The sequence below is a fragment of the Oreochromis niloticus genome, linkage group LG10 (genome assembly GCF_001858045.2).
Source record: "Oreochromis niloticus isolate F11D_XX linkage group LG10, O_niloticus_UMD_NMBU, whole genome shotgun sequence".
NCBI lineage: Eukaryota > Metazoa > Chordata > Actinopteri > Cichliformes > Cichlidae > Oreochromis > Oreochromis niloticus.
In genome coordinates, this window is record NC_031975.2 from 14,628,372 (window position 1) to 14,643,728 (window position 15,357).

Genomic DNA, 15,357 nt, shown 5'->3' on the forward strand with positions numbered 1-15,357 from the left:
GATTAATGATTTAATTATCTCAGTTTACTTGGAATGAGATATTTGGCCAGTATGACTAAATTCAGCCACCAGTCTTCCTCAAAGTTGTGAGAGAGCTGCTGATTTTTATAAGAAGTGTGTTAAGTGTCCTTTGTTTCTCTTAGCAGTTTTGCTGCATTTGAACTCTTTAGCTTGTCGTGCTTTTTAATATATAGATTTGTCACAGTACATCATTTTCTGCACTTTTCTCTGTTTCTCTGTCAAAGCGTGTCAGGGTACTCATTCTAGCTGTTTAAACATTCACACGTGTTGTCCTACATACAGCATGTATGTATAACTAGAAAAAGTTGAATCATAACTATAGTCTGTTAAAGCATCCACTCATTCATAAGGTTCACTCATTCCTGACCTGATCAAAGTCTAGAGAACTTAGATGTAGAGGATACATTTTCATCAGACCACAAAGCATTTTTTTTAAACTTCAGCCTATCGTTGTCTCTGCCACTGACTTTACTGCAAACAGTCTTTCCCTGTTACAACAGCCCTACCGAATCCCAGTGAACTCCTAACCTATTTCAATAATCATTGTCATGTAGCTGAACTGAAATGCAGAAAGAGTAAAACATACTCCTCCCTGCATGACTAATTATCTAGATTACTTAACCCTTTATTGGGCAATTTTCAGCCTAAAAACACTACCCCTCTTATCTTCATCACTTAATGTTTTTGGAATTGGATTGTAATCAGAGGTTATCTGAAAACACAGTAATCCTCACTCACTGCCAACTGAAAACACTGCCAGTTTCAAACCATTAATCATTCTCCTCGAGTCAAAAGACTTGAGGCATAGACATCATGTCAACAAGGTTTTGGGGAGGGGGTGGTTTTTTTTTTTAAGCAGATACCAGTTGACTGTTTTACTTATTAACAGTTCTTCACTTCTGGTATTTTTCCAGCTGTTTTGGGACATAGAATCATTCATCTGCTACTGAGAAAGCTCAATTAGCATTCCCAGGTGCCTCTTTGATTGTTTTCAATGATCGACAGAGGTGACTGCTCAATGTTTGTGCTTTTATATTTGATTACTGCCTTGGATACTTTTGCTCACTGTTTTCTCATGCTCTGTCTAAGAGCTTGTGCTGGTATTAAGGTTAACACGCAGCCCTCTTGCCCATTTTGTTTGTGGTGATCCTGAATACTTTATTTTTTATGTATTCATGTATGTATTATTTCATTACATTTTCAGGCCTACCAATCATATTAAGCTCTTTTAAAGCTTCAGTTAAGTCATTTTTACCCCACACCCCAGATATCAAATGTGACAGATTTTTAAGTGTCCAGGACCCTCTTAGGGACACTCTCAATAGGGGTTAAAAATCTGAGATTTTCCACCAATTGCTCTTAGAACTGAAAAAGCTTCTCGGATGTGAAGTGAAACAGCTTCAAGAAACTTAAAGAAGTCCAGATGCTTTTCTTTCCAAGCTCCTTAGACAACAGTCACCTCCAGGAACTTTTTATTGTAAGGTAAAGACTCTACAATAACAACTAAGGCTGTTTATGGAATGACTTTTAGGTCTTCTTCAAAGCAGCCATTTTCCAAATGTCCAGAAATGTCATATTTATGGTCTAACTTCATTGATTGAAAGGGCTCACACCACTTTCTGTTCAGTTCCTCCCTTCCACTTCTTTAACATATTATCCAAAGTACTCTGCCAAATACTTTTTAATGTGTCTTACAAGGGACCATATTTTATATTGGATACTGTTATAAATGTAATATGCAACTACAATGCTGCTGTTATATTAGTCGATGCACAACAAGAGTTCTTATGGTAGAAAATGCATTTATTAAGATTTGCACGATCATCCGACGTCTGCAGTAATTAAGTCTGCACGTGTGTGCATGCGTGCCCGCTGCTTGGAATAGCCAAGCCATGTGATTCTTCTAGATTCTATTTCAGATCGCCTACTGTCCAAAGCCCCGCAGTCTTCACAGCAGCTTAAAGAAAAGTTAACCAATGCACAGTTTAATCCTTCTGTCGTCACTCATCATTTCATCAGGAGTTGTTAGGTCGAGCGCTGTGTTTGAGTAAGTACTCTGTCTTTTTCTGCCTTCACAACGAACAGGTTACTTTGACATAAGGTTCAGAAGGCGTATTTTAGTTTGTTTTGAATGATCAGATTTCATTCAATTTGAACAAAATCTGACAAAATGTAGATTTTTCGACAGAAAGTTGTGACCCCAGACTGACCCGTATACTCAAGTCAGTCAGGGGTTGTGTGATATATATAGGTCACTTTCATTGGTTTGTTTATTTTTTTTCTGCAAGGACTTTATGACTGCGCCAGAACATTTCTAAAAATCTTGGATTTTTATTACAAATTTGTATTCATGAGCTTCCGAGATCATTGACAGATGCAGCATGTGTGATGCTGTGATAATCAGAGCAGTATGCAGTATTAGTGCTTCTGGTTTAGTCCAGGATTTTAATAGATTATGGTTGTTCTTAAGATGAATAAAGCATATAATTTCTAAACTTTTACTTGCATATTGTTACTTTTCTGCATGTCTATACATGTTAACCATTCACTTTCATTTGCTGAATGAGTGAAATAATGTAGGGTTAATACATGGCATGCAGATTTTCTGACAGCAGTAGCCCTTTTTGGGTCTCATTAAGGAGAAATGGCAACCTGAAGTCACATTTTACTTTGATAAAATGCTAGTTTTTCATGTCATGCAGTATATGAATCAGATATATCAATTCTGTAATTGAAGGCTGGAACTAACACTGATCTTAATTTTTGATTATATTCTCCATCAACTGTTTTGTCAGTAAATGTCAGAATCTACCAGGAAAATATTAACATTTTATTTTCTCATTTACCTAATAAAAGACCAATTGGTGTGCATCTAATCAAAAGGCATATGTTCATTATCTAGGCCCTTAATAGTGGAAAATAGAAGAGGCAGTCACCTATGAAAATCTAATGAATGGCCATCGAGCTTACTGTTGAACGTGTATCATCATTTATAATCACTGACAACATGCAAACAATAGTGACCTCTACAACACTGCTGCAGGTGTGACTTCTGCTGCATTTTCAGTTTGATAATGGTGGACAGCTTGATGCAACAAGAAATAGAATAATTTCACATTACTAAACTTTCCCTATTTGTTTAATGTAAATATGAGTTATTGTATTTTCTTTTTTCAAAGATTCTGTTTTTTTGTTTTGTTTTGTTTTAATCTGCTGAGATTGGTTTTTTTGTTCAGTGACATGAAAATATCTGTACAGTGTTTTTTGTACTGAGCAGTTCTTTTCATTTATTCCCTAAAATGTGGCTGGTTGCATGTGATATTATCTAAAATGTGGCTGGTTGCATGTGATATTATCTTTAGTTATCTTTAGTTATATTTGTGTAATTTTGTTTGGTTTGGATACAAGCTCATTTATTAGACATTTTTATACAGTGTAATTCATAATTAACGTGTGACATGCTAGGCTGGTAAATGAGACGACAGTGTTGTCACATCAGCTTGTCCTTGGGTGGAAGTTTCCGTGAGCTGTGGCTAAACTGTTGCACTGTCCTCATGACCTCTCAATGTTCATAGTGCGTTCTCACAAGGTGCCTGGACACTTGTCATGCTGCTACTCTCTGTTACTTGTATTTATCCTGTGCAAATGAGTTAGCTGTATGATCCAAACATGGGCTAAATAGTAACAGTCCTGGCAGATACTGTTAGTTTATTTTCTGCAATGAGTAACGCACTATAATGAGCTTCCTTAGCTATTGCCAGAAATGATTCGGAGTCCTTTGTTGAAACAGGGGAGATGAAAAACTAAGTGTGTTTTTTAAACTTACTGTCTTTCATCTTTAGGTTGTGACCTCTAAACCCCTAAAAACTCTCTACCCTGACTATTGCTGAGACCAGAGTGTGATCCATGGCTATAAAGAGCCTTCTGCACGCTGCTTCCACTTTCAGGAAGCAGCTGATGAGGGTGAAGGTGGTAAACTCTAACTCTGAGGACTCCCGTCTGTGCCGATGTCTCAACACCTTTGACCTGGTAGCCCTCGGTGTGGGCAGTACTTTGGGTGCTGGTGTTTATGTGCTCGCTGGTGCTGTTGCAAGAGAGAATTCTGGCAAGTGACATTACTTTTGATAGTGAAAACACGTGTAGTGAGGAAAAACCTGAAAGTTTTTTAATCATATGATTCAAACCGCCTTCCACAGGTCCTGCTATTGTGCTGTCATTCCTGATAGCAGCCATAGCCTCAGTGTTAGCCGGTCTTTGCTACGCTGAGTTTGGAGCCCGTGTTCCCAAAACAGGCTCGGCTTATCTGTACTCCTATGTGACTGTAGGGGAGCTGTGGGCCTTCATCACTGGATGGAATCTCATTCTCTCCTACGTCATTGGTAAGCATAAAGCAGCACTGCTTTATTGTTTCTGTTTTTTCTAGTTTAAGGTCATGTATAGGAAGAAATTGGTCTTCAAAATATTTTTTTTCTTCGTCTCAGGTGCCTCCAGCGTGGCTCGTGCATGGAGCGCCACCTTTGATGAGTTGATAGGGAACCCCATAGGGCAGTTCTGCAGAAAGTACATGGCCCTGAATGTACCAGGAGCACTGGCAGAGTATCCTGACATATTTGGTGCTTTCATCATAATCATTCTTTCAAGTAAGAAGACATATACCGTAGAAGACATTTAATATTACACTTAACACATTTTCTCAAGACGTTTTTCATTTTCCCTTTCTTTGTCCTTTGCAATTCTAAGGTCTGCTGGCATTTGGGGTCAAAGAATCAGCAATGGTGAACAAGGTCTTCACTTGTATCAATGTCCTAGTCTTGGTGTTCATGGTGATCTCTGGATTCGTCAAAGGCACTATTAAAAACTGGCAGCTAGACCCTGAAGAGATCCTACATGCAAGTTATACAACAAACACCACCAAGTAAGGACATATTCAATGCTGAATCTTTCACTTTAACTGTCTCTGTTACTCTATTTTTTTTAATCTGGATGACATTCTTTTAGAACTATATTTCATATTATTTATATTCCTCTGGTTTAGTGTGACAGACGTCCTGCCAAGCGCAGAGAGTTTGGGAATCGGCGGCTTCATGCCATTTGGATTCACGGGTGTCCTGTCAGGAGCCGCTACCTGTTTCTATGGGTTTGTGGGATTTGACTGCATTGCTACCACAGGTTAGTGCTGATCTGACCTGAAAACACAAACTCTTTCGACCTTCTGTTTTTGACTCCCTCTGCTCCACGTCTCACAGTTTCACATACATATCCCTTTGACGGCCTCATGTGTGTGTTTCCATTTTCGGGGAGAGAGAGGGAACGTAACTCAATCTTTTTGGAACCATGCGTTTGGCTCATTTCTGCTACTGGCTGAAGGCCAAAAGACTGCTAGCCAGGTTAGGGGGGAACAAACAGGGTTTTGGAAGAGGGCGTTCCAGAGGTTTTTCCCTGAGTTTTGCAGAGTTTGTGAACAGGCTCGTTTCTTCATACATGTTACAAGGTTTTTCCCACCCATAAGTTTCCTGAATTTTAACTGGCTGGCAAGCTGACCAGTTAGCCTTAAATTACGATTGTCAGACATAACACAAACTCACAATGATCTTTGTGCATGTGTGTGTGTATGGCAGTAAGAGTTAAGTTGGCATGAAGCCATACTCCATTTCCCCTTGACACACACACACACAGACACACACAAACACACACACACACACACACACATATCATCCACACAGCAGTTGCCTCCGTCACGTTTCAGAGCTCTTTTATTTTATTTTACAGTACTTTGGGCCTGCTTTGACACGTATCTGTGCGTCTTATGCACACTCTCCATCACTGTAATGTGGTTTTATTACACACCAAGGCCTTCTTACATAATCAGCTGCAGCTGAGCAGTTAGGCCTCTCAGCATGGTGGCTCCACCAAAAAAATAAGCTAATATCTTCAAACCTTGCAATGAACTGGGAGTGGCTAGTAACAAAGACATAGCTGTATAGCAGACGATGGGGCAATTTAGGAAATAACTAAGAAGTAAAGTAATTCCACTGCTATTTAGGTTCAGTCAACCACTTAGCATTCAGTTACCTTCAATAAAATCTTGCATGCACTTCTCGATGCAACTGCAGCACTTCTGTAAATTATGTTACCTTACACAGTGCCTGCACCCTACATTCAAATGAACAATGCGCAATTCTCAGATGAAACCATAAAACTCCTCCAAAATCTAAATATCCATCCATCTTCCATCCAACAGTAGAGTTTGTACTGTGTTCTGTGTTTTCATTCCACTGAATTTTCACATATTCACTTTTCTGCCTCACGTTCAAACGCCGAAAGTAAGAATTTCTGTCTTCTGCCAGTGTTTTTCAAATATAAATATAAGCAAAACATGGCACATTAACTGAAGATACTTCTGCACCCGTTGAAGTCATACAGAAGCAGATTTGCATATCTTGGCTCTTAACTGTGTCTGTATATTATATATGTCCTAGGTGAAGAGGTGAAGAACCCCCAGCGAGCCATTCCTTTTGGTATCGTATCCTCATTGCTCATCTGCTTTGTGATCTACTTCAGCGTTTCTGGTGCTCTCACCCTCATGATGCCATACTACCTGCTGGACAGCAACAGCCCTCTGCCTACAGCTTTTAATTATGTGGGCTGGGGGGGCGCGAAATATGCCGTAGCTGTAGGCTCTCTTTGCGCTCTGTCTACAAGGTAAGAGATTTGAACTTAGAAACACAATGCACATGTACTAGACCTTGTTCTGTGTAAACTTTGAACTGATTACCTCTAAGATAAGCAACTGTGAATACCAGTGGGTATTCTATTAGGCTGAGGGATATAAATTTGTTCCTTGTGGACCATGAAATGTATTCAGCATTGTCCACTCAGTCATCATTAGCCAACTGCAATTTTCCTTTAAAAAATCAAACTGGAATCCTATCAAAATATAGATGTTTGAATGGGGAAATGAAACACTATTTCAGGATTAGCAAACTCAGAATCTAAACTAAATCTGCTTTCTGGAGCGTAACCAAAGACTATCATTCATTTGAAATGCACAGTTGTGTACAAGGTCTCAGATAACTACACACACACACATATATATATATATTTATGTTTGTGTTCCTGGGCGAGAGTGTATATTTAACTTCTGAAAGCATTTGATGCCTTAACTAAAAATAAAAAATGCTGCTGAGAATATAGCTGCCCCATCAGTGTGTGAAGGTGATTATGTAACAGGGACTCAGAAAGGCTAAGGCAGGTGACATTTTTTTTGCTAACATTTAGTTTCTAGTCACTTTAAATGATGGTCCATATATGTTATACTTAGCAATTAATAATAGCAACAATCAACCAATATTTTATTCATGATAGAACATAGAAAACATATCAAATGTTTAAACTGAGTATTTTACTATTTCATGATAAAAATGAGGTAATTTAAGATACAATGATCATTTTGAATTTGATGGCACCAGACTGGGCATGGGCGCAACAAACGGCTGAAAAAGAACATTTTGATATTATCTTAAATGGTTAATCGCTGCACGAGAGGCAATAGCCAGAAATCTATATTGGAAGCCCGTGAGCTTCGGCCCATTAGGCACACCGCATTAAAACCAGGCATGATTCACAAATGCAGGTTAAAGCTCTATCATGCAGAGAAGAAACTATTTATGAATATGATCTAGAAACGCTGTCTTCTCTGGGCCGAAGCTGTGGTCCAATGAAATGCAATTTGAAATTCTCTGGCAGATGGCTGTCTGAGGCTCCCTGAGCCTGGTTCTGCCAGAGGGTTTCTTCCTGTTAAAAGGGAGTTTTTCCTTCCCACTGTCACCAAGTGCTTGCTGAAAGGTATTTGAGCAAGCACTTAGTATTATTGTAAGGTCCATACCTTTCAATATAAAGAGTCGTGAGGCGCTGTTTTTATGAATTGGTGCTATAAAAATAAAACGGATAAAATGAATTGAAAATAAACGTGTAGTGAAAAATACAATAAACAAGACCCAGGGCTGTTGAACAGCTCAAGTCCTATATCAGATAAGAGTGAGATAACATTCCTCTTTCAAAGGTTCAGCAGCTGATCTCATCAGTTCTCTAATGTTTAGAGACTGTTGTTAAAAGAAGAGAGGATGCCACACAGTGGTAAACAACATGGCCTTGTCCCATCTTTATTAAGACGTATTAAATTAAGCTAATATTAAAATAAAATTGAGCTAATTTTTTTTTTTTTAATGGTACATTTTCTCAGTTTAAACATAGATTTTTTTTATGTTTTATTGTGAATAAAATATAGGTTTATAAGATCTGCAAAGCATTGCACTAAATTGTTATTTACATATTACAAAGTGTTGCATATGTGTTCCTTACTTAAAATGTATGCACAACATGTTTAAGTATCTTGTGTTCTGTTTTTTTGTTTTTTGTCTTAATCTGCTGTATCTATGTTGAATGTAATGTTCCTTGCATATGTGTGCTGTTGTCTTTGCTTATGCATGTTTCACATGGTTGCTTGTGTGGATACTCTATATTTTGGTACCCCCTCCCCCCATGTTAGCCTGCTGGGTTGTCTGTACCCTGTTCCTCGTGTGATCATGGCTATGGCTGATGATGGGCTGTTATCAAAGTCCTTGGCCAGGGTCAACTCCTGCACCAAAACCCCACTAAATGCATCTTTTGTCACTTCCTCTCTGGCAGGTGAGATACTAACACGCGTGCCACAAAAAGAGCACTTTTACTAAAGCAACTTTTCATGCTGCTGAGTCTGAGCTACACAGGGATAAATGTTTTAGTCTTTCTTCTTCTGTTCTAGTCTTTTTACATATCCTGTTAGAATTCATCACTCAGCATTCAAAACTCATTATTAAGTGTTTTACATAGCCAGGTCTCTGTTTAGTTGGCTGAGGCAGTCAAGGTTATTGTGTCTATACTAGAACTCTTCCATTGTTTTTTCTATTGGGAAACTTGAGACATATTTTCTAACTTGCATCTTGAGAAGGAGATGTGCACCAGCACTAATCCAAACTAAACCGCATGGTATGTGGACTGAAACTGAGAGTAACAGCATGTGCAAAACATGTAGTCATACAGGGGGCCAAATCTTGCATGCTGACATCAGAGTATCCTTGTCCCAGCATATTGTTCTTCAACAGTGTTGCCAGTCTGGCATGCTGCAGCATGTTCTTTAACCCCCAGATCTTTCCACCCACATCCGTCTCCTTTCTCTGAATCTTCCCTTGGCGCTCACTGACCTTTCCTAATTCTTCCTTTCCCCTTGTCCCTCACGTTACACCAAACCGCTGCCATCACAATATGATGCCCCCCCCTTTACCCCAGTCTGTTGGGTTCCATGTTCCCCCTACCTCGTATCATCTTTGCCATGGCGCAGGATGGCCTGCTCTTCTCCTTCTTGGCCAACGTCAGTGAGAGAAAATCTCCCGTAACATCTACTGTTGCTGCCGGGGCTATAGCTGGTAAGATAAAGGTGGGCGGTAAATAAAAATGCAAATTCTTGTATTTGAGTAGAGGGAGTTGAGAGAGGCAGTGATAGAAGGTCAGGTTTGAATTGAAGAGAAAGAGAACAAAGCAAAGACTTGGTTTTTTTTGGTTTTTGGAAAGATTAATGTAAGTTTCAAAACTTTTTGTAACTTTTTTTTAATAGAGGCAGCTACCAATCCCTTTTATCATTATCTGATTTTCCGACCTATGGGAATTTTTGCCACCTCCAGCCTGTACTTTATCCACTCCCAACTGGGGCCATTTTAAAAACTGAAAACATGAAAACCTTTAATCAAAACTTTAATCAACAGGTTTTTAATGGTCTTTTCTTGATTTGTGTTGTTGAGATTGATTTACTGTTAACTTCTTTCCCTTCTTAGCCACTGCTTCATTTTTTATCTTTCCCCACCAGTGACTTGATATGAGATTTTTTCCCATGTAAAAAATAGAACAAAAAAATAAAAGCATCATATAAATGAAATGGAATGACTTTGTCACCAGGTGGTTGCTGGTTTCGCTCCATAATGCTATTTTTACCCTGCAGTGTAACAGAAGAACAATACAGCACCTTAAGAAGATTGTAGTTGTGAAGTTTCAAGTAAATTTGAAACTCATATAATTATAAATTAAACATTTTTTGTAGCAAAGATTTCTTTTGTGTGTGGTAAACCTTTGGAACACCAGAGGGCCATGACCCACACTTTGGGAATCACCATTGTGAAAAGAATATGTACATTCAAGCTAGCATCTTTATGAGGCTGTACTCAATGGCATCATTTGAGCTTATTCTCAGCATACTACTGTGCTCACAGTAACTGTATAAGCATGCTGAATTTTAGCTGAATGTTAGACACATCTTAATTTATTCTTCTAAGACAAGTATGGAAAATAATTGATAGGATCAAACAAGCATTCTCACTTTTAATTTTTATTTTTTGTCTCCTTGTACTGTGAAGTTTTCATGGTGTTAATGTTCGAGCTGAAGGACCTGGTGGACCTGATGTCGATAGGGACGCTGCTAGCCTACACATTAGTGGCTGCCTGTATCCTGGTGCTCAGGTTGGTGAGAAGATATCAGCTTGAAGAATTTACCTTGGACACGGTCTGAACATATTTATAGTTGTTTATGCTAGCCAATAAAACTATTGGAAGCAATTGCTAGCAACTATTTTAAGTGGCAGGGACACAGAGTACAACTGCTATGTCTGAACACTTCATTATGGGTGTTTGTTCTTGTTATTTCAGGTACCGGCCCAGCATGGGTTACCAGATTGTCAGTAGCCAGGAGGAGATGGAGTTGAATGAGGGCAACATCCTGCCCGGTATGGAAGAGAGGCTCAGCTTCAAAACCTTGCTGTTCCCAGACAACCCCGCCCCTTCCAAACTGTCAGGCTTCACTGTCAACGTCTGTGTCTTTCTCCTCGGTATGTTATTAAACCAGGAATGCCTTAAAACGGCAATAAAATCATACAAATAATGTAAGGAAATCAAGTACAAAGACCTTAGACTATCATCAACTGTGACTATTTTTAAGTCTAAGCTGAAGCTTTTGTGGCAAGCTTTTGGAAACGTATTTATTCTGTTTCATTTTAGTGTAAAGCACTTTAGTTTTAAATGTGCTGTAGAAATACAATTTATTTGCTTACTCAATAAAATGAAGGCGTTAGATCTTTGGTAAACAAGCCAACAAGCGTGCTCGCCTTGAATGTAGGGGATGGATTCATTTCCAGTATCTTCACTGTTAAAAATCACATTGCACTTGTGAAGTATCACACATAAGATAATAACATCTCTTTCATTTCGAAGGAATGCTGATGCTGGCATTCAGTGTTCTGGCATCTTATGGAGATCTTGCTTCGTGGAACTTGGTAGCCCTCAGCGTCATCTTCACGATGTGTCTTTTCGTGGTCTTCATCATCTGGAGACAGCCCCAGAACCAAACTAAACTCTCCTTCAAGGTTTGATTTGAGCTCTTTCGGCACTACCTCTGCCCCCTGAGAGTTCACGCTTGCTAAGTTTTAATGGATGCTGTTACATTTTCTCCTTTTGTGGTATTTGTCGCCCAGGTCCCCATGCTGCCCTTCATTCCAGTGATCAGCATGTTTGTCAATATCTACCTGATGATGCAGCTTGAAGAACGCACTTGGGTTAAATTCTCAATCTGGATGGCCATAGGTAATTACAGTCCATCGCTCTTTTTTAACTGCAAGAATTCTGCTCTTTACACTTACGTAAGATGACGCTTAAAGGTCTCACACACCCAGCTGACTGTTTTGCTTGCTTTAGCTGCTTGAAATGCGCTAGCTGCTTTGACTTGTCATTGCAAAGTGTTCGCAGACCGATCTGAAACATTTGCAAAACAGGAGTAAACATACTTTGTCTGTTGGTTGCAAAATGTAGATGTTATTAAAAAGGTACTTGTTTTTAGACTGAAAAGTTCAGCAGCTGTATTTGCATTGAAAAGCTAGGATTGCATAACACCAGAACCAATCAAAAACCAAACTGCCAACAAAATAGCTTTTAAACGAATTATATCCCACAAATAAAGTTATGTTCTTTTTGCCTTTTCAGGTTTCGCGATCTACTTCGGCTATGGTATCCGTCACAGCACCCTGTCAGCTTCAGCTCATTCGACTCCGGACACAGAGATGAAGGGCTTAGGGCTGAACCGCAAGTCAGAATCAGCATCACCAGAAAAGGAAGCCTTTTTGTCAGATGGCATTGATGTAAGGGAAGAGAATGATGGAGATTTGTAGGAATTTACAAATCTCCATCGTCAGATCACGCTGCTTCCAAGACATGCATCCTTGATAGCCAGCAGTCAGTCTGTGTGAACTCACTGGCAGTACTTTCTTTTGGGGAAGGTAAAGATAAATACCTCATATCTAAAATTCACAATCTTCTGACTTACTTCTTCAGCTGCAGGGAGAACACAGACAACTGATGAAAGAATACTCAAAAAAAGACTAATAAAGCCATAACTAACATGTTTTGTATTTTGCAATAAGGTTCAGATTCAAGTGCCGATTATTACTTGACTATCAGGAATTAGGGCTTGTGTTGGAGATACAGAATACATCAGTGTGTTAAAGATGTTGGGGAGCCATAGTCTCTGTTTCTTTTCATATTCGGTTGCACTTACATCTACAACCTGTGTCTGAGCCACATTTTTGACAGCAGGATTTTTTTTTTTGTCGTTGTTGATGTTTGTTTGTTGTATCAAAAGTTCATCAGTTAGGTTCACGGGTTTTTGTTGGACAATGACACATTTATTTTAGTGCTTTTGCCTCTAATCTCTACCAGAAGAGATTTTAAATCAAATGATCAAGATGTGAATCAAGGGAAGTGCAGACTTTAATTCAAAGTGTTTATATATAGGTCTGAATTTAATTATCAGGGGCAAAAAAAAAATAACCAAAGAAATTAACAAGGGTTGCTTTTAATAACGGGGAAAAAATCTTTTACAGTCAGTGACGATCTGACATCTTAACTTAGTTCCGTTTTGTCTTCTGAAAGTGTAAAACGTCCTCTTTTGGCTTGAGGTAACTGATATGGCCATTAACGAACATGCCTTTCTTTGCCTTGAGAAAGTTGCTTTTGCAGAATGTGTTTGGTCATTATCCAGTTTCCACTTCGAAGTGTCCATTGTACAACCGGGTTGAATTGGAACATAGAGTACAGCCCTGCATGCTTCACAGTTCATCCTGCTACTTATATCAGCAGCTGAATCATCATCAACAAACTCTAGTAAACTGGTTCCATTGGCAGCCATACATGCTCATGCCATAACACTGACTCCACCGTGTTTGACAGATGATGTGTGTTTTGGATCATGAGTTGTTTTTCCCCTTCACTATCCTTTTCCCATCATTCTGGTACAAGTTCACTTTAGTTGTCTCCTGTGGTTTCCTACGCTTTCTGGTGTTGCTCAGCTGGCCCCCGTGTTCCTTCTTGTAACAGATTATTGATTTGGCAGCTGTTTATTTTGGTTTATTTTTTATTTAAAATCCATTGTTGTGTGTTGATCTACAGAGGCTAAATTACAAAAAACCAAACACACAAATAAAATGTGTCATTGTCCAAATACTTATGGACCTAAGTATATGTGCAAAAGTCTTATCATCAGATTACACATGTAAGTATAAAATACAGTTTGGTACGAAAACCCAAGTTCTCTAAAATCTCCCAGTTCTTGTGTAACAATATTGCAAGTACACTGTTAAAATGCTGTTCTAACATTGCTCCATTACAAGCTCTCACATTACACTTGGCTTATCTGTGACATAATTCTTCACTAGCAGAAATCTGTGGTCAGGTCCTTGTCTGGATGTATAAAAGCGGCTGCAGTTCGCTGTGCTTTACCATTTCTATATGTGAAAAATTTCATTGATGCCTTTTGAGGTCCAAACTTGGTCCTCATGTTCAGTTGTGGTTTTACAGTACAGTTTTAATGCAGTGGTATGTTTGTTTGTATCTGTTTTCTCAAGAAGCAATCATGAAACATTGTAAAGCAAAGATCTGCAACGCAGAATGTAATACACAAACTAATGTTCCAGGAGTGTAGACAACACATTGCTGATTGTTCCTCAGTCTGAGAGTCCGAGGAAGCGGGGCGGTCAAGTTCTTAACAGGAATCTTTCAGGTTGTTTAACTTGTGCATTGTGTTAGCTCTCCCATTAGTAATGGCAGTAAATCTAACTTCTGAATCTTTGTACATGTTTAGGATGAAAGCAATGACAGTTTCAGATTTTCAGTTCATGTCCTCCAACTCTAAGTGACAGTGGATTTTCACAGTGCTGGCTGCTGTATCTTTGCATTTGTGGTTTGTAGCATGTATTTTCTAATACAAAATAAGAGAGGCCAAATTTTTACCACTTGTTTATTTTTTCTAATCAAATGAGATGTCTCTTTTGAGGAAGTTATATGTCCGCCATTCATTTTACATGTTTTCTCCTGTTTATTGATGTGTTTTAATACCCATGCTGAATTTTTACAAATGTAATTGGATACTATTTGGCTGAATTTTACACCACTGTCATTAAAATATGTGACAAACACAAACTGAACTTAATAAAAAATTTTGATTGTATGATCAAAATGACTGGCTTCATGTTTTATTTCTTTAAACATGGTTTTCATTATCAAAATTATGGTCGCATTTTGAATGAAAGAAGCAGTGAAGCAATGCATGATTGCCGGCATGGTTTCCAACCACTTTTCAGTGTGTCTGTTTTTCAAAACATCTTGATATTAACCGGAGGCATAAAAATGTTAATCTACTTAGCAGTGTGTGATTATTTCAGATGAACTATATAGACAAAACTACACATTACACCTACAAGAGCTTTGATGACAACCAGTTCTAAATGTAGCCAACTTTTGTAGCTAAATGCAACAACTTCCACTCTCCTGGGAAGACTTTCTGCAAGAATGCATCTGTGGAAAATTTTCGGCATTAATCTAAAAGAACATTTGTGAGGTGAGACACTGATGTTGGACATTTGGAATTTTTCTGCTAGTTCATCCCAAAAGTGTTTAATGGGACTGAGGACAGGGCTCTGTGTTCGCCAGTCAAGTTCTTCCACAATAAACACATCCAACTATATGAATCTTGCTTTGTGCAAAGCGGAAGCGGGACCTAAATACTGTGTTCCCTAAACCCTAAACTGTTCCCACAAAGATGGAAGCAGTGACTTGTCTAAAATGTCTTGATAACCTGAAGCATTAAGATATTCCTTCACTGGATCTAATGAGCCCAGGGTCAGCCGCAGGGAAGCTATAATTACGGGGTGTGGATACAATTGATTTCTTTAATTAACTATAGATGGCCGATCTTTAACTTTTCAC

General features: G+C 38.7%; 1 protein-coding gene across 6 annotated transcripts in view; it reads left to right on the plus strand.

Moving 5' to 3' along the window:
• slc7a1a (solute carrier family 7 member 1a) overlaps nucleotides 1-13,983 on the plus strand; it is a 38,140-nt gene extending 24,157 nt beyond the window's left edge. For 4 of the 6 annotated variants that reach the window (XM_005472234.4, XM_005472232.4, XM_005472233.3 and 1 more), the window contains 12 exons: nucleotides 3,864-4,126; nucleotides 4,218-4,400; nucleotides 4,503-4,661; nucleotides 4,762-4,936; nucleotides 5,057-5,190; nucleotides 6,501-6,723; nucleotides 8,570-8,709; nucleotides 10,467-10,569; nucleotides 10,756-10,934; nucleotides 11,317-11,468; nucleotides 11,577-11,685; nucleotides 12,082-13,983. In XM_005472234.4, the coding sequence (XP_005472291.1) occupies nucleotides 3,928-4,126; nucleotides 4,218-4,400; nucleotides 4,503-4,661; nucleotides 4,762-4,936; nucleotides 5,057-5,190; nucleotides 6,501-6,723; nucleotides 8,570-8,709; nucleotides 10,467-10,569; nucleotides 10,756-10,934; nucleotides 11,317-11,468; nucleotides 11,577-11,685; nucleotides 12,082-12,266 (1,941 nt within the window). In that variant the 5' untranslated portion in view covers nucleotides 3,864-3,927 and the 3' untranslated portion in view covers nucleotides 12,267-13,983. Of the gene's footprint in view, nucleotides 1-1,956; nucleotides 2,069-3,863; nucleotides 4,127-4,217; nucleotides 4,401-4,502; nucleotides 4,662-4,761; nucleotides 4,937-5,056; nucleotides 5,191-6,500; nucleotides 6,724-8,569; nucleotides 8,710-9,348; nucleotides 9,486-10,466; nucleotides 10,570-10,755; nucleotides 10,935-11,316; nucleotides 11,469-11,576; nucleotides 11,686-12,081 lie in introns of those variants that run through there. The other 2 variants (XM_005472235.4, XM_003446726.5) reach the window with 2 other exon arrangements.
• Nucleotides 13,984-15,357: the final 1,374 nt, after the last annotated feature.